This window comes from Syngnathus floridae, chromosome 11, assembly GCF_059516105.1.
Source record: "Syngnathus floridae isolate MCC-2025c chromosome 11, RoL_Sflo_1.0, whole genome shotgun sequence".
Lineage (NCBI taxonomy): Eukaryota > Metazoa > Chordata > Actinopteri > Syngnathiformes > Syngnathidae > Syngnathus > Syngnathus floridae.
The window spans coordinates 6,199,722-6,223,378 of NC_142423.1; the positions used below are offsets into that span (position 1 = coordinate 6,199,722).

The 23,657-nt window shown below is 41.9% G+C and overlaps 3 protein-coding genes across 7 annotated transcripts; 1 reads left to right on the forward strand and 2 right to left on the reverse strand.

Annotated features, from left to right (window-relative positions):
- Positions 1-48: 48 nt before the first annotated feature.
- Positions 49-2,133, reverse strand: LOC148390615 (insulin-like growth factor-binding protein 6). The gene is made up of 4 exons (XM_088390461.1): positions 1,610-2,133; positions 1,330-1,358; positions 1,134-1,253; positions 49-1,058 (listed from the first exon to the last, which is right to left on the reverse strand). The coding sequence occupies exons 1-4, from the start codon at positions 1,923-1,925 to the stop codon at positions 960-962; spliced, it is 564 nt and encodes a 187-aa protein (XP_088246587.1). The 5' UTR covers positions 1,926-2,133; the 3' UTR covers positions 49-959.
- A 649-nt stretch (positions 2,134-2,782) lies between these two features.
- spryd3 (SPRY domain containing 3) lies at positions 2,783-12,770 on the forward strand. Of its 3 annotated transcripts, none has more exons than XM_088390511.1 (12): positions 2,783-2,903; positions 3,802-3,948; positions 4,094-4,169; positions 7,191-7,315; positions 7,906-8,038; positions 8,116-8,301; positions 8,843-8,881; positions 9,149-9,298; positions 10,589-10,646; positions 10,747-10,866; positions 10,950-11,071; positions 11,158-12,770. In XM_088390511.1, exons 2-12 carry the CDS (start codon positions 3,821-3,823, stop codon positions 11,290-11,292), a joined length of 1,272 nt encoding a protein of 423 aa, XP_088246637.1. In that variant the 5' UTR covers positions 2,783-2,903; positions 3,802-3,820; the 3' UTR covers positions 11,293-12,770. The 3 variants fall into 3 exon arrangements, with proteins under 3 accessions (XP_088246637.1, XP_088246639.1, XP_088246638.1); XM_088390512.1 differs by lacking the exon at positions 2,783-2,903 and adding an exon at positions 2,919-3,045; XM_088390513.1 differs by lacking the exon at positions 8,843-8,881.
- Positions 12,771-14,056: 1,286 nt separating this feature from the next.
- Positions 14,057-23,108, reverse strand: LOC148390617 (LIM domain and actin-binding protein 1-like). Of its 3 annotated transcripts, XM_088389029.1 has the most exons (10): positions 22,836-23,108; positions 20,854-20,987; positions 20,723-20,768; positions 17,579-18,013; positions 16,656-16,710; positions 16,494-16,582; positions 16,127-16,205; positions 16,029-16,063; positions 15,825-15,958; positions 14,057-15,759 (listed from the first exon to the last, which is right to left on the reverse strand). In XM_088389029.1, exons 2-10 carry the CDS (start codon positions 20,973-20,975, stop codon positions 14,655-14,657), a joined length of 2,100 nt encoding a protein of 699 aa, XP_088245155.1. In that variant the 5' UTR covers positions 20,976-20,987; positions 22,836-23,108; the 3' UTR covers positions 14,057-14,654. The 3 variants fall into 3 exon arrangements, with proteins under 3 accessions (XP_088245155.1, XP_088245157.1, XP_088245156.1); XM_088389031.1 differs by lacking the exons at positions 20,723-20,768; positions 20,854-20,987; positions 22,836-23,108 and adding an exon at positions 20,169-20,323; XM_088389030.1 differs by lacking the exons at positions 20,723-20,768; positions 20,854-20,987; positions 22,836-23,108 and adding an exon at positions 19,286-19,527.
- Positions 23,109-23,657: the final 549 nt, after the last annotated feature.

Here is a 23,657-nt window from a genome sequence, read left to right on the forward strand (position 1 = left end):
GTATTTGAATGTCACGCAATTCTTAACACAACGTCCTGATAACAGCAGTCACATTTTCATAACTTTAATTAAGTTACTGATGGTCAAATAAGTAAAGACATCTGAAAATAACATATATGACATTTGATGACAATGAAACGTAAAAATATGGAATGTTGATGAACAAACAAAATCACAACAACAAACAAACAAACAAACAAACAAAAAATAAATTTTAACATGGCACTAATAATACAATCATAGTATATACAAGGATGTACACTGTTGTTGTACCTCAAGGTACAGGCTACTCTAATGGCTCAGCTATCTTTCCAAACTGTTACTGTAATAATAATGATAATAATAGTGATGATAATAATAATAAATTATTAAAAATATGATTATTAAATATATTATTAGTATTATTATATATAAGTCTAGTTACAAGAATACAAAAGGTTTGTTACTTGAGGGTACCATCCCAGTGGTACACTATACACCTATGCTCTTAGCAACAGAAAAAAATGAACTTAAATTATCCTCATCAGTTATCTTCCAAACCCCATGTTGTTTTTCTCATGAACCTGCTAATAAGCATTAGCTAATGCCTTAATCATTATTAATTAATACAAATACCATAAATAATAGTAAAAAGAACATAAATAAGATCACAAATAGATATTGTACACAATAGCAGTAGTGTAAGAAATACTCATCTTGTATAAATATGTTATGGGAAATGATATGTGCAGACAAAGAAAGCAATTTACCCGAACGGAACAAACATTACACTTGATAAGTGGTAAATGATAAACATAGGATATGTTTTTAAAACAAAACAGTTCAAAACAGTTCATTGTATGTTCCCTAGAGGGCGCCAATGGTTTGAGTTACACTTGACACCAGACGTGGAATTCCTATCAAGACGTCCTTTATCATCGGCCCATGCTGTTCTTTCTTTAGTTCAACATTGACCCTCTTCAGCAAGTCAAGCCTTTATGTTTTTGTGATGTCACCGGCATGCCACTCTCATCCACACACCAGCACTGACCGCGTTGTTTACCTCGAGAGGACCAACACTGTGCACAAACAAAACAATATTCTAGATGTGCAAATGCAAACATTCATGTTACACAATCTATAGGACAACTCACCTGCTTCTTTCTGAAGAAGCCACGTTTGTCACAGTTGGGCATGTAGATATCATGATGGGACTTGAATAAATGGCTATCAAGGCCTCTGATAAGTGTGGTTAGCAGCTTTCGACATGGGGCCTGTCAGCGGAGAGGAAGTATGACTAATCATTAATCGTCTCCAGAGTGTATGATTATTAGTGAAGATGATAGTTACCTCCGCCGGATTCTCGGTAGGTGCGGGATCTAAAGGTAGAAACACATCATAATAGACTAGTGAATGTGTTCACACCTAAAATCACTTATTACAAAAATGTCTGGTGAGTTGTAATGAAAAGTGCTGCTATTTTGGTATTATAATGAGTGCATTAAAAACACTGTTGGTAAACAAAAATCCACCCAGTAGACAAATGAGACTTTAGAACCTAAACTAGTAGTTTGTGATGCATGCACAACCATTAACATTTTCATCCAGGTGCCAAGCCGGATGATGTTACCTGCGCTCTGGCTCCTCTCCGTCCAGCTGATGACGCTAATGTTGCTGCAGATGCCCCTGCCCTCCAGCAGGGTGCGGAGGGGCCGGGGGTCATTCGGCGCAGGTGCACAACGTAGACCGCTGGCACAGCTCAGTGTGTAGACCCCACATGGCTCACCAACGGTTAGAGCAGTGCCATTCAAATCTGCCGGCATGTAGATTTGGGAAGGCTTTCCTTTGCAGCCGGGACATCCTCTGGATGGTGTAGTTAGCGGCCTTGAGCTGGAAAGAAGTGGCTGCAGGAAAAGCAGCCCAAGCACGTTCACACACAGAAGCATCTCGCACTTGAAAGTTGTCCAGGGCCTTGATTTGTTGACGCTTGTTTTCTCCGAGGACTTACAAAGCTTCTACGTTTATTCCTACCGTGCTTCGAAAGCTGGATAGCAATTTGCTCAAGCCAAGAAATGGTGATAATGAGGCTGACAGATAGCACTGGCAGCAGCTTTTAAAGGGCCAAACCAGAGAGGAGAGGTATGGGAGGGTGCATGATGAAGAATGCTAGTTTTGCCTCTCATTTCCACACAGCTGAGCACACCCCATTTCTCCTTGTCACACACACACACACACACACATACACGCACACACACACACACACACACACACACACACACACACACACACACACACACACACACACACACACACACACACACACACACGCGCGCGCGCATACACGCTCATACCATTTGCTGTCTGTCATCTTGAAGTATAGTTGTTTTCTATTCCAACACGAATCAGCAGTGACACCATCGTTTCAATATTGTCATTTGCTCAGTTGAATTTTGTTGATTATTTTTTCACCTAGAAAACAAAACAAAAAAAGAGATTGATGTATTCTTTAATATTTATTTTTGCAAGTAATATAGGATCGAAATAAAAAAGAGGAAAATTCAACTTTAATTTTAAGTGTATTTTTTTCTCCACTGAAAAAAATCCCACATCAAGAAATAATTTAAATCATGTGCGCCACAATTATTAGTACTGCCAATGTAGATTATTATTATTATTATTATTATTATTAATTTGGTCGCATTGTCCTTTTAACAACGCATTTACACTTCTGGCGCAGTTACACGCGCCTTGAACACGCGCGTACAAAATAATCACGCGTCCGTTTTTATAGTCCGCTGATCTGATTGGCTGCAGAGGCGGAACTTCCGGCAGCACCGGTTGGACAGTGGAGACGAAGTGAAAGACTTCAGCTGCTCCAAATCGGAAGAAAGTCTGAAGAACATCGCGTTACGGCTTGTCAAAGAGTAAGAAAGTAGAATACGAAAGCGGGAATATAACAGATTTGACTTCAAACTGAGGGATCGATGGGTTGTCAGCGTTTTTATTCACTCAGATTGAAAGAATAGCAGTTAGCCGGCCAACCGTGTCGTTTTGGTGACTCTTGTGGTGCGTTTACTGACGTCGTAAATATGTAAACGAAAGTATCGTTTTACTCGCTGGACATATTGCAACGATTTTAGAATGATATATTATTGATCACTTGTCATTTAGTTGCAATGTTTCCACGCGTTTGTAACGCATTTGTTTGCGTCCAGTTAATAGTTTGTATTCGATCGATGCAAATATGCGTTGTCGTGCCTAAAATAAAACACTAATAGAAAGTTTTTGTCCCGTATCTCTAGTTTTCTGATTACATAACCATTAAACAGTGCTCAAAAAAGTTTAATCGTAACCACTTTTCTGACTTTGTAAAATAAAGCCCTGTGTGTTTGCGTTGATTGTTGAACTATGCACTAACATGTTCTTCTACTTACTATATTTACCTCTTTTTGATCTACTTTCCAAATCTGTTTAAATGCTTTCTTGAAGTCTAGTCTTGTCTTCTAATGGAGTTGTCAGAGCTATTATGTGTCATCATATCATGTATAATTACTTAACTACTTATATAAAATATTTTTTATGTATTACCCTCACACAGTGCTACTTTTATAAAATGGACAGCATCACCTGTTCTTCCAATGCAAGTTTTTTTTTTTTCCACTCAGTGACAATGTTAATGTTTGTCTGCCTCTTTATGAGATGATGACTAGGCCAAGCAGAACAGCAGGGATAGACTAGCTTCCCACAACCATTACCAAACAAGTGGTATAGAAAGTGGATGGACAATATTCAAATGACCCCATTTGTTTCTTTGCTCTTCAGATTGTGATGATTCTCACAAATGGACGACATCAACCTCCATTATCGCTTTTTGAACTGGAGAAGGCGAATACGAGAAATTCGTGAAGTACGACCAGTACGCTACCGAGAGCGTCTGAAAAGAATGCTAAGGGATGGCGACGTGCTGAGGTAATGTCAACGTGCTTCTGCACTGATTACTCCCACTTTCATTATAAGAATGCCATTTTTGGTTTGTCCCATTATGCATTTGTTTTATTTCACACGTCAAAGAGTTCCTTAATAGTGTCTTTTTGTTTTTGTAATCTCCGCGCAGGTACCAAGGAAACTCAGATGAAGTCGGCTGTTTTGTGGCGGCGAGGCCATTATCAAAAAGAAATCGCTATTTTGAGGTAAGCGTCAAAGTCATGCTATAAAAAAAGTCAACAAGTCCACTTGAATTGAATACGTTGATTTCTCTGCTGTGTTTTCAATTTATTTGCCGTCTGTGATAAAAAATGTTCACCAAACAATGCATAGAAATGCACAGTTCACCTTCAAATTATTTTTCGGCTGTCGACTTTTATTACAACTTTCCCGTTTTCTGCTGCTTTGGCTTTGCCAAGATCTTGGTGGCAGGTATTGTACAATAATATGAAGTCATAATTATGGGCTCGTGACAACACCTCCTCTGTGTAGGTATGTAATGGGGTGTGTTGATGGTGCTCTTCTGACAAACGACTAAAAAATTGGCTGCAATTGCGGTGGGGTGTTAGGCCCATAATTAGCGTCTCTGGGGTGTGTTCGGTAGAAAGAGCTTTCTGTTTTGTAGCGCTGCTGGCCCGCGGGCTTCATCCATCTGCGCTGAAAGTCGACAAATCCGCCTTGATTTCGAGTCTGGGTCAAGGAAGTGCTGTCAGTGAATCAGTTGGGGAAGTTGAGGGTAGAAGTGCAATCGCCTCCGGTGAGAGGTGTGTTCCACAAACTGTCACATTTTCCTCTCGACACCTACACATGAGGTAGCTCGTCCGATGATATACTTTTTTTGTTTAACAATGAGCTGTCCGGAATTGTCTCTTATTTTTTTCATGAATGGGTGCGGGTTCCGTACCGTCAGTTTTTTTCCCCCCACTCCCTCGTCTGCAAATTTATAGTATAGAACGTAATCTTTAATGGAAATCATCTGTAAATTGTGTAGATCCAAGACAGAGTTTTATGTGGAGAAAACCTTGGGGATTGCTTGTGTGTCTCCACCTGCATGAGTCATCATAATTAAGAAATCAATACATTTTCTTAGATCTAAGCTTGCAAGCGTCGGAAGTCATGTGAATACATCATCCAAGGTCGCATCCAGCCCCTTCAATGATGTGGTTCACCTCTTATTTGTTTGCCTTTGGCATCAATCTTTGAACATTTTTACCCGAGCCCACGGACGTGTTTGCTCAGACCAAGCTCTGAACATGAGCGTGCGTGTTGCCATGGCAGCGGTCTGATTAGAACAGGACAATATTATATAAAACAAAGAACATTCTGTTTCGCAACGTCAACTTACCTCAGCTTCACTTGCCACGTCGGAATCTTAGTTGCTGGCCTTGAAAAATGTATGAGTCAGGGTGTGTGCGTGGACTACATCAAATTTTTTTGTCGATCTGAACACATCAAATCACCTTCCAAGTATCTTTTCCACTAAAACATTTGATTTGCTTTCCCAGATAGATTTGTCAAGCAATAAACGATGAAATATATTGTCAGATTATATAATAATGTCTTCATATTGCTTAAATTGTGTCAAGCAAGGACAGTTTAAGTTTATATATACTAGCTATACGGCTGATATTGAAAAGTTTACCCACCCCTGTTGAAATGAGACCAACATAAATTCTAAATATTTTTCACTATTATTGTGACCTATAACCTATATAGCTTGAAATTTTTAAAACCTTTCTGGAAGTGGAAGTAACAACAAACAACTGTTTTTAATGTGGTTGCACAAATGTGCACACCCTCTTATTACTGCAATGTGGCCGTAACTTGAATTAGTAATTCACAAACACTCGTTCACAGCCAAGTAGTTATTTTTGCCTCAAATTCTGTAAGACACAACTAATCAAACATCAATTCTACAGAACAATCAATTAAGCAATTATTGTTCCACTGCACGGGTTCTTTCTCATTTCACATTTGTGCTTGCTGTCCGTACTGGAGAATGACTCTAAGAATTGAACAGTATTCCAAGTTGTTATAATTTTAGGAGGCTCCTTGTTTTAATTTCCTTTTTTTTTCTTTCAATCCAGGCCCATGATGTGATCCCACTGAAGCTTACCAACATTGTTTTTTTTCAATTTTTTTATGAGCTTAAATAATGTCGCCTGACATGGCTGTTTATCAAGTGAGAAGCTCCTCATTGCGTCAATTTGGCCTTAATAATTTGAAGCGTGAAAGATTCTGACTGGATCCAGATGATATTTTTTGGCCGGGTGCTAGATGACAAATTCAACTCGTGACGGAGTACGTGCTTCTGCCGACATGGAGCATGGCAGCTGATTGCTGGCCATTGTGGCCAGCGTGCTACTGTGTAACTTGCTTCCACACTTTAGTGCGTTTGGATTTTGTGTCACTGAGCCAAATAATGCGCCAGCCGTAATGAAGCCTCAAACACAATGTTGCTAGTTTTATCTCCACTTTTCTCCTTTGTCCTCAAAAGAGTCTTTTACATTGGGCAGACAAGAAAATGTCTCCAGAAACATTCTTATTGAGGCCTCAACTTCGGAGGTCAGCCCACCTTTGATTTATTGGACTCTAGATGCTCATTTTCAGTGGCAGAAGAAACCATGTTGAAACTTGCCGAGCACACCCACCCACGCCAAGCCGGTCTACCGTGTAGCGATACGCTAACCACACCTTTTAACCTTTTCTGCTTGCATGTGATTCTTTCTTATGACTCACAATGTGAGAGGCGCAGTAACCAAGAGAAGGAAGAAGCCATCTGCTTCAGCCGGGTTGGGGGCTTAATCAGCGACGCGACCTCCTCGTAGATCTGATGTCAGTATTTATGGGCCATCTGACAGTTTTGGAAAGAAAAAAAAAAACATTCCCTTCTCAATCTCGAGGGATCTTTGTGGTATCTGTTGAGGTCATGGGAAAGAAATTGAAGTTTCCTCTTTCTGCTCACCCTCCGTCTGCCAGCAGAGCTCCAGCGAGCGTGTTCGCTTCCACGTAGGAGTCACGTCACATGGCACAGGCCGGGTTCTACCTACTCTGTCACTAGTTTTGATGTAAGGTGAACATCCCACAAGTTGGGGAAAATGGAAATAAAAAGATATAAGTGAGAAAATCGCCCGCGTCTGCTTACATGGGTTCCATTGAATCGCCTCAGTTTTAACACGGCATTTTTCAAGATCATATTTTTCCTGATTTACTGTGGCTTCTTCTAGGTAACAATCGTGGATACAGGAGTGAGGGGCATGATTGCTGTCGGTTTAGTGCCTCAGCTCTACAAGCTGGACCATCAGCCGGGCTGGCTGCCAAATTCTGTGGCTTTCCATGCAGATGATGGCAAGTACGTGTGACAATTTTTTTTTTCCTTCGAGGTATGCACAGCATGATTCGCGGTCACGTTAAGGCGCGTAAAAAATTGCAGTTATGTCTGTCTTGCATTGAGGGAACTTAAAGGAACTTTGACCTATAAACATACGCGTGGCACTTATTGTGCAACATTTTTTCGTACACATTTGCTTTGGTATGCGCTGTGAATTAATGCATATTCAATCTTCGTGTTTCACACTTCCCCTTAAAAAGTCTCACAGCGGTGGCAACGGAGAAAAATGAACAGCACAATCTGCTTGCTGGTGCCTTTACATTAGTAGACCTTATCTGCATGTTTAGTGGCCCAAGCAATAATATAAATTTGTCTCTCCATCTCTGTATTTTTTTAGTTGTGTGTTCATGATTCATTTCTGAAACGAGTATTATCATATTATTGCTGAGAGATATATAAAATAGGTCCCAAACTGGAAGGATTTTGGGGGGCTGATTTAACAGGATTCAAATCGGAATAACCAATTAATTGGCTGATTAAGGAAAAGGAAAAAAAAACGGTCCCAAAATCTGCTGATGCTTGACCTAATGTGAAGACTCATTTTCCTTCAGGCTGTACAACGGAAACACTGTCGGACAACAGTTTGGTCCAAAATGCTGCAGAGGAGATCGAATCGGCTGTGGAATCTCCCTGGAATCTGATGATGGACAGTTGACTGTGTTTTTTACCAAGAATGGTAAAGAAGTAAGTACACTGTGAACATCTTTGGTTCTGTTTTTTTGACTTCCGCGTTCCTGATTTTGAAAAATATTTAAATGCAGGTTGGCAGATTGGACGTGCCGGCGGCCGAAGCTCTCTACCCTGCTGTAGGAATGCATTCGCTGGGCGAGGAAGTGCTGCTGGACCTGCACGCCGAATGGAGGATGGAGGAGGATGACGGTCTGATGATAGTGGACAGCCATGAAGACGACTGGGGCCGCCTCCATGACATTAGAGTGTCTGGCACTGTAAGTACTGAAAGTGCAGAAGAACGTTCATATGGATTTTTTTATGGCTGAGGACATATTTTTTTTACAATAGGAAATAAACGCTTTGGAGCAATCAAATTTGGGGAACACAAATTGTTTCATTTCTCTGTAATACATTGTAAATTCAAGTTCCCACTTTTTAAATGACAATATTACTGAGTCAATATAGTGAGAGAAAAGCCAAATACGGAAGTAAGTGATGGCAAATTCGTAATGATACAGTCAAATTACTACTCTGGAGAGGTCATTGACCTTCCTCCATTTTACCAACCCCACCCATTTTGGAGACGTCCAGACTGCAGTGTTGGTGTCTGACTCAGATGCTGAGGCGCATTAAATGTGAGCTCAATTACAGGAAGCAAAGAGAGAATCGCAGCCCAATCACCCTCCAGGCACCAGCAAATAACTTTGACGTCTGCAACACCTTTTCTTCATGCGTGATTAGCCCCCTATCATTTTATTAAAGTCATTCTTTTCTACGTCAACATGTGACGGCTAAATTCCTTTCTACGGTTCTCAGGAAACCTGTTGGGAGAAAAACAAACAAACGGCTTCTCTGGTAATAACCTCAAGTTATGCAGGGCTTGAACTTGGAAGCTTATCAGGTCTTATATCTTTACATATATTGTCACTTTTTATTTGCAAAAGTTAATTACTCAATTAGTTTATTGTCTCTTGTTGTTAGTGTAGTAAGTACAAGTAATAAAGTCAGTGGTTAAACTCAGCTTAGTAGCTTTATGACGCCTTTACATTTCTGCTGATGTGTTTTGGGACATTTCATCAAGTGTATATTTGAAGTTCTAACACGAGCGTGTTCTTCCCTCAGCTGCTGGAGTACATGGGCAAAGGGAAGAGCATCGTGGACGTGGGCTTGGCTCAGGCCCTTCGGCCCCTCAACACGCGCTTCCACTACTACGAGCTGGAGATCACGGACGCCGGGGAAAAGTGTTACATCGCCCTGGGCCTGGCACGCAAGGTACGAGGCCGTCAGCGTGAGGGTCCGGAGCCTCCCTTCCACATGTTTTCATTGTTTCCAGTCGACGTGATGATGGATGAGGGAGGAAAAGAATAAATATTATCTCATTGTGCCCTCACATCTGCGTTTCCGTCCGAGGCGGGTTGGGTTGTTCCACTTAGATGCTAATCTGCCTCATTAAGGAGAAGAGTGTAGTCACAGTGGAGGAAAGTTAGTTAGGTGTCGTTTGATTGCAAATGATTCACATTCTGGAAAGGGAAAGAAGACCCGTTGAATGTTTACACATGATCGAGAAGTTGTGTCATTGGAATAACACATTGGAGAAGAAGCGGGCCTCCCATGTGGAGATCTTCTGCCATGTGCTCATTGTTTTCACTTTGCGGCGGCTCACTGACACGCTCGCTCTTTGCTTTGTGCCAGCTGTGTGCAACGCCACTCGCGGCCTGGGAGGTGGCCCATCTATGTTGAGCTTCGCGCCTTCTCTAATCTCCTTCTGAGTCCTTCTGGCATTGATGTGCACGGGCGTGTCGCGACATCGGAGAATAGAGCTGTCGTTTTCCTGATCGCTTTTCCTGGAATTGTTTTTCCCAGCACGTCTGTGGTTTTTCGAAAGGTTGTTTTTTTGTTTTTTTTTCTTCGCTCGTTCCTTTTGAGCTAATAATCAAAACAGAGGTATCCTTTTTCTCCTGTCAGGGTAAGAATTTGTTATTTACTCAGTCCTTCCACAACGGTTTTATTTCCATGTTCTCTTTGGAGGAAAATGAATCAATCTTTACTCCAGAGAACCTGCCTCTAATTTGTGTGAGTTTTCTTTCACTGCGCGTATGTTTTGTAATGTCCAAGTCCAGGACAAGAAGAACCGTCATGCCAGTCTGATCGGTCAAGCTTGTGACGCATGTCAGCCATCTCCTTCCACAGGGAGGGAAAGTCAAGGCTGATCATGTCAAAAGCATTTGGAAGCAAAATGTTTATATGACTTTTAAAACAACCTCACCCTGTTAAGTGCACAAGTTGAAGAGTTGAAGGCAAAAGCTAGAGAGCGCTCAAGTGCTCACTGACATAAACTAGAAGCTTCTGCTGTCTTTCTTCTGCAAATTTGCCAATAAGGGAAAATCTCACCCTGCAGCACAACATGAAGAGTTGAAGGATTTGATGCAGAGCTTTCTATCTCTTCGTAATAGATCAGCTTCCACATCTGTGAAGACCTCGAGTAAACCAGGCTCAAAGAGGGCCAAAGAGAAAAATATATTTTAATGCTTACTTGACTGAACTTTGAATTTTATCCCACAGGATTATCCTAAAAACAGACATCCAGGTTGGAGCAGAGGGTCCATTGCGTATCACGCTGGTGAGTATTCAAAATTGATTATTTATTATTTGTCAGCGGGTAAAAACTGGACACGTCTTACATTGTGACGCGGTGAGGTAACCCCAGATTTCATTTGTAGATGACGGCAAGTTGTTCCAGGGCAGCGGTGTCGGCGACGCCTTCGGCCCACGTTGCTTCGAAGGAGACCTCATGGGCTGCGGCATCATGTTTCCACGAGACTTCAGCCATGAGGGTGGAGGCGAGTCGCCTCAAGCTTCATCTGACGGTCACGCCATCACATCCTATTTAACTGTCCGTCTTTCTCCCGACGACCTTGTTTAGATGATGCGGACGACTGGGACCTGGAAATATTGCCGCAGCCCAGCCAGGTTCAGAACGACTTGTACGCGAGCAATGACGATGACGACGAGGAGGGGGAAGACATGGAGGGAACTAAGGTCACGGTGAGACGCTGCCAAGACCGCGCTAAGCCGGGAGCTCCTTTGGAGCAGCGCTCTTCATTTGTCCTTCTGCTGTCCTCTTGCGACAGGTGTTCTTCACCCGCAATGGAAAGGTGGTGGGGCGTAGGGAGGTGGCCTTACCGGTAGGAGGCTTCTACCCCACTATCGGCATGATGAGCAACGGCGAGAAGGTTAAAGTGGACCTGCACCCGCTCAGCGGCTGAATGCCGACGCGGGACTCCCGTTACTTCATCATCAACTGGCTGCTGCTTGTAGAGGTCACGTCAGGATGGAACTGTGGCCTTCTCATGCTGTAAGAGTCAAGTCACTTTGATTCGAAACGATCCAAATGTTTCTTGAAGTTCTAATTGTACCACACATTGTGGTGTTGATGTTGGATAAAAAGAAACAGCAATCAACTTATTTCCTCATTTAGTCTGCAGCCTAACGCCACATAAATGGTGCATTACTGACACCAAGTGGTGAGAGTGTCGTACTGCAGTTATTGTTTCACTTCATTGCCTCAAACTTGGCTTGAAGTCTGGGCTTGTCAAATCGAACACAACGTTACTCCTACTACTCTTGTATGGCTACACAACTTTGTGCCCTTATAGTGGATGAGCAATTGTCGAACATTGTCAAGGTATGTTGCTGATGTAGATGGATGGACAAAAATACATTATTTTTTCAAAAATGAGAATGAATTTTCTGATAATTGTGTAAAATGTTTTGTGACCTGATGATGTCACACTAAGCTCAGTGTTTGGGAAACACTGCCCGAACACATTACAGCCTTTAATGCCAATTCTTTGGAAAAAAAATAGCTTTATTTCCCTCCATTTAGGTGATTTGATCCTCTTTGTTTGGTTTGTTTTCATTTTCATGGTATTGTAATGTTGCTAGTGTACATGTTAGCAAACCACACATCATTTTGCAAGCTTTTTATCAAATAGTAAAAGGGAAGATGTTGATGGAAGGATAATTAATGACCAAAAACACAATTACAAATGTTTAAATGTTCTTGACAATGAAGCCATAACTATGACCTATTGCTCTCAGGTATATTTAAATATCAAAACCAATCATCTTTTTATTTATTCAAATCACAGATGTTTTCTGCATTGTGTTGCATTTTCTTTGCCTTGCTTTTTTTTTTTCTCGAAGGGGGTGTGTGTCCTTTGTGTTCAAATAATAGAGGATTCTCGTTTTTTAACACTAAGATTTGCTCTCTGTCACCTGCACTTTCAGCAGTTTTTCTGTTCCTCCACAGACGCGCACAGAAAGAAGGTTGTTGTATGTTCTATCTTGTCCCAACACTAAAATGGGCCTTGGTGTGTAAATGTGGGATAGGCTCCAGCTTGGCTGTGAGACCTCTTAATTGCATAAGTAGCATATTGTAAAGAGTGTGAACGCATGAATGTTGAATTTGTTTGGAAAATCTGCATCAGATCAGCCACCCTTAGACCATTCTGACCAAAGTGCCTGACAATTATTGTCTGCAAATCAGCATGTACTGTTTATTCATGTCAGCAGTTTTCACAGTTATGTTTAAAAAATGGCCAAATGGTGCTCAAGTACACATTACTCTCAGCTTGTGATAAGTCAAATCAATCAACCAGGCCAGGCCTTATGTACGGCTCTGTGAAGCAATCTAATAATGCCCAAATGTTGTGTATACAATAAACGTATTATTGATATTTGATTATTTGCTGGTGCCTGTGTACATATTGAATGTCTTATTCTATACCAGTGTTTTCTTCTGAGTTATACAGTTTTGTGTGCAATAGGCAGTCATGCTGAACCTGCTTGATTCATGATTGACAATTCAGAACATAAATGTGTGCCAATTGGAAAAACGTGTCAGGGAATTTTTCACATTTCCTTGGCCTTCCAAGTGATTGATATAATCCAGGGGTCGGGAACCTATGGCTCTTTTGGTGACTGCGTCTGGCTCGCGGACAAATCTGACATTTATTCACACAATTTAAGTCATACATAATTTTGTTATATTATTAAAGTAAAAATTAGACCTACTGAAATCAAAATGTTAAATTAGCTTTCAAAATATAAAATATGATCACGTTTGTAATCGATCCCATCTGTTTTCTACCGCTGAAATCCATGGTTGCGTCATATCAGCCAATCCCAGCTGCCCTTCAGTGTAGGGTGACGCCAGGTCGGACAAAAAAAGCGCGATTTTTATTGGACAATACGGTGCCAATGGGGTCGTGAGAGGTAAAATTCCATCCGCTTTATTAAAAAATGTCAGCTAGCGAGCTGGTGTGTGCCAGGCAAGCTCGAAAGATGGCGAAAAGAAAAAGATTACTTTTACCGAACATTTAAAGAGTGAGTGGACCGAAGAATTCGCATTTGTGGAGAGAGGAGCCTCATATGCAATGACAAACTTGCATAAATGAAACGCTACAACACGCCACTTTGAGACAAGACATGTTACGCTAGTTTTGCTAGCGCATTAGCTATTGTGAGGAATGAAAAGCCATTCACTGATGGCGAGTATTTCAACATTTACGCTTGATGTGGCTAATGAAGTTTTGGACGACTTCACGGATAAATAAAAGATACTCAAACGGATAAAAGACATTCCTCTGAACCGTTCACGATCGGGCCATTAAGACTGATGAGAGCCTCAACGCCAGCATGAAGCTCAACCTCACCGCATATCAACCGGGCTTCAAAGCCATCAGCAAAACCATGCAGCCCCAGAAGTCTCATTAATGGTGAGTTTTTTTTTCTAGGCTTCAATATAAAAACGTTTTTAAAAAGAATACATTAGTACACAAAAAAAAATCGTTGGTCTTAATTACAATACATGCATTTAATTGTATTTAGCCTATCGTTTTTTTAAAAATGGTATGGCTCTCACAGGAAATTATTTTACAAATAAATGGGCATTTATCCTAAAGGTTCTCGACCAGTTTAATTGATTATATTATAATCGATTTAATTGTACAAAATCAAAAAGCCAGATTGCCTTTTAATATTTTATTATTCTTGAACATAAAACAATACTACTGAAGTGGAATCTGTTATACAATTTTAAAATAATAAGAAAGCCAGATCTATGGCTTGAAACATTGGAAAATATTGTTTACCTCACATAATCAAATATGAAGGGGGGGAAAAAATCTTAAAATATATTAATCAGGAGCACTTTCTCAATGTCTGGCAGTAAGAACAATTTGTCGGATTCATTCTCAAAGGCTAAAAATAACATTTACACCAGTGTGACATCAACTCTCTTTGGATCTCAATAAGGCTAATATGGCAATTCGTTTCTATTAAGGTGTTCGGCAAAAATAAAGGCTTGTCAGAGCAGATGCCCATTTGTTTTTTGTCTTTGTTTACCTGAGAAGTTTTGTGTCCAGTTATTTAATTATTGCCTTTAGTATAGTAGGAAAAGAAAATGAGATATCTTACTCCTCTCAAAGTATATTCAGGAGTTCTCTTAACCAACTGACAAACAATTGACAAAGGTAAAACCAAAATGAAAGCCTTAACTTCAGAAATAAGAGGCAGCTGTTGCATGATGCTGAAGACAAATTAGGTTAATGTTGATGAGATGCTCTCAGTTTTCATCGTCGTCGTAGTAACGGTTCCTTTTGATGATGTCTTCCGCCGTCAGCTCCTCTGCGTCGCTCTCGACTTTATCTTCTGTGTCGCTCTCGGCTTTATCCTCTGCGTCGCTCTCGGCTTTATCCTCTGCGTCGCTCTCGGCTTTATCCTCGTCCCAGAAGCCGACGTCCTGTAAGGTGCGATTCTGTTTGGGTTGCGCGGGCGGCGATGGGGACGCCGACATGTTGGGAGAGATGCTCATCGAGTGCTTATGAGCTAGTGGGCTTCCTTCCTGTGCAGGTTCACTGTATTGATGGTCGGTCTCCGTGACATCATCCAGGCTGCTTTGACTGACTACTTCCCTAGCGATTTGCTTTTCACTCTCCTCTCTCTTCCTCTGTCGCTCCTCCACTTTCTCGTCTGCCTTTCTTTCTTGAGATGAGCTTTTTTCCTCTAGGGACTCTCTCCATTGCTGTAGCGCCTTGAGAGGCCGGCGAGGCTCCCTGGGAATGGCGGTGGCTTCCAGGCTCGGCTGGGCAGCCGTGAAGGGCCGACAACGCTCCCTTAGGGAAGAGCTCCTCCTCAAGCTCGTCAATTCCGCACGCTCGACACTGTGAGATGACGAAACCGAGGACTGAGAATCGTCTTCCGGGGGCCACTTGGCCCTCCAGGCTCGTCCCGCGGTGCTCCCCTCGAAGGCCGGGCTGCGCAAGCCTGCGCCAAGGGCGGACTCGCCGGCGGGGGGCGGCCAGGCGATCCTCAACCTGCGGGTCTCGGTCGGCTTCTCCGCTGAGCTGGCGGCCGTATGCATCCGAGTTTCCATATGGGCGGCGAGGTCGGTGACTTTGACTGCCAGTGATGCTTCTTCAGAAGTCGGGGTCAGTTGCTTGTCCGACATGCTCTCGATTGACTCGGCTCTCCTCCTTGCCGCTTCCAGTAGTTGCTCTGGGGACTTTGCCACCTCCTCTTCGCCCTCTTCTCCGTCCTTGCGAGGTGCCCACAGCTCCTTGTGAGGCCGGTGGCCGAAGCCCTCGTCATAATTGCCCTTGGCTTTAAACAGTTGACTGAAATGAGGCTTGCAGTACACGTTGCCGTGCAGGGAGGCAAAGTTGCCTAGGCTGAAAACAGGAACTATATTAGTCAAAAGTTGCATTTAAGGTAACATTTTGGACAGGAAAGCAACCTGAGCTTTGTGCTGCAATGGACACAGCGGAAGCAACTTTTGTGGTAGATGTGCTGAAGAGCCGCCAATCTCTCCAGAGGATACACCGTCTTCTGACAAGCAAAGCATGTCTCCTTGGCTGGAGGGCAGAACCTCTGAAACACAGACACACTTGAATGTATAGTATGCATCTTGTCTACTGACGAGCTGCATTACTGGACTCACCCTCGATGGTTTTGAGATCTCACTGCTGCCATCACCTGGAACATATAGTTGCGGTACATTCAGCTTTCCGATTGACAACGAACTGGCCGGTGACTCACCATTGCACTCGGTTCCAGGTATCACTTTCTGAATAGCAGATAGAGATATTTTGGAGGGAAGCACCTCTGGGGTCACAGCCTGGAGAAAAACAAAATGGCTATTATGCACAAAGTGTTAACGGTGATCAAAGTGAGGAACATTCGATAGGAGGACAGGAGGGCACTAATCAATCAATACGTACATAAACACACAAACAAAGTCACAGCTCCAAATGTCAAAGTTCTCATTCAACTGAAAATTTCACTTGATCTACTTGTTCCATTCTATTCCTGTAAAACTAAAACCATTAGTGGAAGTGAAAAAATATTCCATCGACCCAAAATGCCCACACAGGCCTCCCATTATTTAAATTTACTTAATACTCACAGATTTAGTGTTGCTTTGTTTGGACACAGCAGCAGAGTATTTGGCCAGCTTCTCCCTCAGTGACGTCTTCTCCAGCACACGGTCACACACTGATGGAGCACAAAGTTCATGTTTTTCTGCTATCAAGCTTAGCAGTGCGCTGATATTCATATTGAATCTCACCAGATGTTTGCTCCATGTCTTCCGATGAGGCACTTTGTCTTGTCGACCTGTAATCCTGAATGAAAGAGGGAGAATTATGTTTGAACATTAGCAGCGGCCGCCTCCCTTAACCTTTACGCCTAATTCAATCAGTGCACTTTAGTTATCATCTTATCATTACTCACAGGCCACTTACACAAAGTGAGGCTGCCTTCCTGTCTTTGAGCAAGACCGTGCTCCAAATGTTACACTCCCATGCAGTCTAGACGCTGGTTACAATGTTTTGGCCCGAACGAGCCGTCATATCAAGCCAAGCGTGATTTATAGTCAACGCGGACCGATGAGAGCGCGGTGAGAAAATGTGGAGCGTGAGATAACGCAGGTCTGGATGACGAAGTAGCCCTAGGTCAGGAAAGTTCCTAAATTCCTCACTTGGTCAAAGTGAGCTCTTGGCGGATTCCGTGTACTGAAAACATCCTTTAGCTTTAGATTACTTGCAACAGTTAAGAAAAATGAGTCACATAAGGTGTTTAACTGTCATATATATCAAACCTAAAACCTTGGTGTTCTCTATAAAAACTCCATTTTGAGCTACTACAGACTCTCCAAGTGTTATTGTAAAACAATTTTTTTTCAGCGACAGACTCTTTGTGCTTCATTTTTTAACTACATATGAAAGGAAAACAAAATGGCCGCCCAAGAGCTCGATTATAATGGGTTCATCTTTCTGCTTAATTCATATTCCACAAACGCACTATCAATCAGAATCCCGTGTTTAGTCTCGTGTGGCCGCATAGAACACATTATTATAGTGACCCATTTTTTTCTTGACTTCCCCTTTAAGGAATGTGAAGGAAAGGGAAGTCAACAGTTTTACTCTAATAAAACTGTTCAATTGTACTTCTATTTTTTGCGTTATGAGAATTCAGCAAACCAGATGTCACCTTGAGTGAGGTGTCGTCTGTCTTCTCAAACTTCATCTTCAGATTGTTGAGTGGCACTTTTTGCTGTTCACGGGGGCTGGTCGGAACTTGTTCGTCAGGCTTTTCGAGTGCTTCACTGTACATCGGCGCATGTTTGTCCATCCCACTCCGATCTTCCGCTCGTGGAGACGCTGGGGGCGTGAAGACCGGATCGCTGACAGGGATGCTAGGCGGATCTTCTCGAGGAGGCTGCCAGACCACTGGGCTCTTTGGTGAACGGGGTGGCTCGCTGACGGAAGCCGCTCGAGCCACGGCAGGAAATGTGCTTTGATTGTTTATGGGCGCCGAGATGAATGGAGTCTTGTCCTGCCGGCTGCTGTTCCCTGCTTGCTCCCAGCGCTTCTTCAACGCACTAAGGTTGCTGGTGCGCTGGGAGGACGACGCGCCGTCAAATCCCTAAAAGACAAGACAGAAAGGCAACATTAACGCACTCTTTGCTGAAACTGAAAATGCCACAATCTTCTCGCTTGGCTTGACTGGCCCATTTACAGAACAGCTGTTAAAGATCGTCCTGGGAATACTGCTAATATCTCTGCTGAGTCGGCTCGAGGCAAAACGAATGGCCCAAGACATATCGAACATGGCTGAGCATGCATGCCGCATTCCATTATGAACAACTTCACCTTGACTAAAACACAGAGGATGGCTCTGTTTGCCATTCATGCCAATAATAACGCAAGCGGCAAGACGCAGCAGCAGACTGCCAGCTGCTGTGTGACCTTCAAAAAAACTTCCTGAATTGTGAAAGAGGAATGACACGTTGAAGAAAAAGCGGATCTATACATGGGCGTCAATTACGCAAAAGAAAAATCTCAGTTTACTTTTCTAGGCATGCCTTGTAATTAAAGAACATCTGATCTCGGTTTCATTGTTATGTTGCAAGATTGCTATTGGGATTGTTGTCACCAGACACCCACAAGATACCCGAAATGGACCCTGGCTAAACAGTATGCCAACATTTAGATGCAGAAGAAAAAAAGAGCAGACATTGTATGCAAAGCCCAAAGTAGCGGAAACTGAATGAAAAGAAACCCAGAGCAAAAAGAAAATCAACCTGTGGCCAAGAGGAGGCAGCAAGGTGTGCGAGCGCGTCCTCCGCTCGGTCCTCTTCCGATGAGCATGAGGTGGAAGTGTGCCAGATGTTAGCCACCAGACTAAATAAGCTCCCGCTACTTAGTCCAACCCCTCCGACACCAGGAAAGAGTCAGAAAGCCCAACAAACTCAAGCAGGAAATGATACATAGGAGCAAAGTTAACACTTTGTGCTCTCATAGGATAGAAAGCTCTTTATTGCAAGCACCAAGCATGCAAGCAGGCCTGTGTTAAAACCTGACTGTGTAATGTTTTCTGTGTTTATCTGAAACAAACAAACCAAGCAGTCTGTGCACTTTATAGTCCAGATGAGAACAGTTGTGATCAAAGTATGAGAGTTCCTAGTATCTCATTATCTTAGTCTGCTTTCGGCTGCTCCCGTGAGACGAGTAAAAATATTAGGAACAGCTCTCAGTAAGATGTAGTATTTTTCTACAGCGTCGCAAAAACAACCACCAAAACGAATGTTTGATTCTCATTCTTTATAAAAGCAGAATGTCCAACTCGGATGGATTATTGTGGCCGAGAATGTTCTTGACTTTTCGGATAGACATTATATATCCAAACAATACTTGCCAACAATCCTTTCAGCTCTTTTAATGTTGACGTGGGCTTCTTGGCAGCATCCCTTATCACATTTCTCCTGGACTTAACGCCAACTTTAAAAGGAGGCCCGCCGAGTGTGGGTAATGTTCCGGATGTGGCACTTTTTCTCCATCTGTTAAAGGTCTTCATCGTGGCCTATTTTGCGTAGCCTATGCGATCTTCTGCCAACTGCTTTCTCCCTCTACAGTTTTCATCCTCTTTCATGCCTTATTCCCTTTTGAGACTAGAGCTTTAGCTTTATGATGCGTGCCAACAAACATCGGGACGTGTCATTAAACTTAGATTTAGCAAGAATTTTCATCTGTGTCCTTTATTGTGATCACAGCCAAACCGCCTAGACAACCAATGGAGACATGTTTTAATCTTGCGTTTCGGACATTGCTTTTTGGATAAAGAGTGATGATTTATAAATCCTCCCAAGATCAAAGCCAACCACTGTTTGTTTTGAAAAACCAATAAAAAATCAAAATATGTTGACACACAAAACATAAGGAAGGATTTTGGGGCTTTTTCTGGATTGCCCTTTACGTGACAACAACAATGTGGCATTCGAACAGGTTTCACGGCTCGACTTTTATTTCCACTTGGTCAAACCTAGCTATTAGTTTATCCTTGAAATTTAATGACTTCCATTGTGAGGACTTACACATGCACACGCACGCAAACGACAGATGGTCTTTTTCTGCCGCTTAGCCTCAACTACAGCAGGGAACTATTTTCCTATAGTTTGAACAATGACGCATCCCTGAGCACATTGTGCGTCTTACGCAAAAAGGTAATTCTTAGTTAACTAAAATTAATCTTATTTCAAATTTAAAAACAACACAACTTCAGGTACACACAGCCATATTACCTTGATTTTTTTCATGATAGTGGCTGGTCACTTATCCATGTCATAGCAGTAATAATAATAATTGTTGGTCCAGGCATGTGTGTTTTATCTTTCATTCAGACAAAACAGCAAACAAACACCGGCACATTGCAAGCAGATTACACTGACTGAGGTCGGATTATGGGTTCCATGACCTGCCCATTGCTACTGGTGGCCAATGAGAGGTCAGCTAGGACAACACAATTTGCCAAGACTTGTCTTGCCAGTCAGTACTTTTGATTCAGTTCAAAGTTCAAACAGCCACTGATGACGCTAAACATAGATGCAATAAACCTTAGTTTTCAGGTGAATAAGAAACTTTAGGTTGATTTGTCAATCTTGTGACAGTTCAACTCAGTGACCAACTGAAATATCAACTCCGCTCGCGGATTTACTTGGCATTGATTTAATTAATTTAAAAGAAGAAGAGGACTGGAATTTGGAAACACATTACACATACATAAGAAAATAAAAATAAATTGGAGGTTGAACTTGGGAAGTTACGGTGTATTTGAAGCATCTAATTTTGTACTTACTCCTTTCCTTTTATTTGTATTTATCTCCTCTGCAGCTTTCTGATACCTGTGGGGAGAGGGGGGTGTTTATAAAAAAAAAAAAAAAAAAGATTTTCAATACATGTGCAACTCGAATCCTTTTGTTAACTCACTTGGAGAAGCGCTCAGCAATGGCATTACTTCTTCCTGGCCCGCCGACCAGGGACAACTCCTTTGCGGTGACACGCACTGACTGCGTCACCCACGACTTTCGACTGAATGGAGTCCTTTCCATCTTCGCAGCTACCTAAAAAAAACACACAAACAAATCACGGGCATCAGCACACACACTCCAATCGCTTATCCTTGGCCAAAGTTTTATGCCACACAAATCCAAATAAACATACAAAGTACGACATTCCTGGTATTGACACGTTCAAACTTGCACTCCCTTGCCTGCTTGATTTCAAAACTAAAAGTGCAAACATCTAGGCTGTTATTTTGGGAAGGCCAGCGCATACTGTGCTTTGCGGATAGAACTCACTGGCTGCTCATAACCACACGGCTCAAAACACACAGTCGCTATTTAACTTTATTCTGACCCAGCCGTATCATAACAGCGGCAGACAGATGATAACCCTCCATTACCTTTTCTGTGTTTAGTAGAGTGGAACGTCCAAAGGTCTGGGAATGAATCCCACTACTGATGTTCACAGTGTGCTCTATAAACATGATTTAGGAGCAATGGGAAAGATTGAGGAGCTATGTTAAGACAAACTAAAAAAAAAAAAATTGCAGTACTGGAGTGTGAAATACTGTTTTTGAGAGCACTGACATTACCCCGATGGACTGATCACTGATATTTTTCCTCAGTATTGTACAGCAGCCTCTGACCATTTCTGTGTCCAAAAAAATTTCCAATTTCGATGGACCGACATAAAAATAAACAAATGATGGGGGGAAAAAAAAACAAACAAACCTACATTGTAGCTGTAATTTGTGCTCGCCCTGCCGCTGCGTATAAATCACGTGATTAGTCATCAAGCTGTCCTTTGAAGCCCTCAAGGAGTGGCATTTATATTCACCTACAAGCACAGATTGTCTCAATGTCTTCTCCGTAGTCCACTGTGGCCGTCTTACATAAATACAATGTGTCGTGTGTACTTTAGACAAATCATTTAACACATAAATTTACCGTGTTGCTTGCAGTCTTGACCATGTGAATTAACGTTATTAAATTTATTTGTCACCACATGTAGTTTCAGTTAGGCTTAGGTGTGTGATAACAGTGGAGTTGTTTGACAATGTTAAGAAGTCATCGCTTTTAGGAATTCCTTTCATTGAATGTTCCTGTTAAATGAATAGAAATACTAGATTACTAAAATCTGTGTGGCGTGTCTCAAGTGTGACAGAGCACATTGCCTTCTGACAGTCTTTGCTTTAGGACTTGTCGGAAGTCATTACAATCACAGATTATGACAAATGGAAAGGGAGTGCTGGGCTGGGCCATGCTTCTGCTCTTTTGGGTCAATAAAATATTACGACTGGCGTTCAGCTCTGAGAGTTCTACATGAACAAAGCCAAAAGGACAATAGTCCTCATATTGCATTTTTTTAGTGCAAGGTCCATACCGAATGTATTCAAGTTACCCTTACCAAGTAACTACAGCACACTCAAATATTGACGCAGTCTAGACAGTCAGAAGCAAATTGGAGGAAAAACACTCATTAATACGTAACAGACTTCAGAGGAACTTAAGGATTTAAATAAATTAATTGACAGAACGTATGATTAGTTGAACCTTTGAGTAAGACTGGAGAAGCCTGCTCCTGCAAATTCCGAAACAGCTAGTAAATCATTAATTTAATTACTGGTGTACTAAATGATGGCTGGATATGAAAATAATTATTGATTTTTTTTTTAAACGTACTTGAAAACATGGGATCTGATTTGGAACTATATTGTGAATCGATCAAATGTTTGAATTTACGGTAAGTATAGGGCCTATACTATAGGCACTCGGTTTAATAAAAAATCATTCCTAAATGGCGCATTATGACGACAACGAATTTACGTTCAACGTATGACTCATAAAGGACAGAATTCAATAAAAAATATGTCTATTTTACGGTCTTGCGTTAAAAAGCTGTCTTACCTGTACACACTTCCGTGAAGTTTTGACGAAACTCCAAGACACCTGACACTCGCTACAGCCCGATGCATGGTTGCCAGATCCAGCTGATAGTCTTGGTTAATGATATCGCGGCAATTGAAACGGGTGGTTCCTGCATTATTTCCCTCTGTTGTACTTAATCAAGATAGGAAAATAGACGAAACAAATCAAATGAAAATACGGATAATTTGATATATCGCTTGATCAAACTGCTGCAATTAAACCGTCAAACTTGGCAACCCTCTCACCGTGAGGGCAGTTTGAGGTGGAGTGAAATGAAAGGTGTCACAGGAGTGGAGGAGGCAGGTCATGTGACTTTATGCACCAATGAGCTTTGGTGTTACGTTACTTCTACCTGCCCTAGTTTTGTTTATTGTCCCAAGTCAGAAAGTGTACTTTTACAAGTTAAACGCCGCCAGAATAAAAGATGAGAATTACACACGTTCTTAGTGGATATACAAACGCAACATTGCTAAGCAAGAAAAAGAAGAAAATGAAAGAAATCCATCGAGTAGTTTCGATCGTGAATGATGTAATAAGATAAGCAAAGGGCGTTTTAATTAAGCATTAACACCATCTTCGTTCGTCAGTCATGTTGCTTGTTCATACTGTATTATCATAATTGCTAACTTATTTACAAGGATAAGAAGCGCCCTGAGCTCCATGTTTTACCCACCTGTGACATTCACTTTTGCAGAGTGGACTTCATAGTGAAAAGTGAACGACAGTGTTTCTCTCGTCAAGTATTAAATTTTGCAAACACAATGATAACTAACCATATAATTATGCAGCAGCTTTGCATAT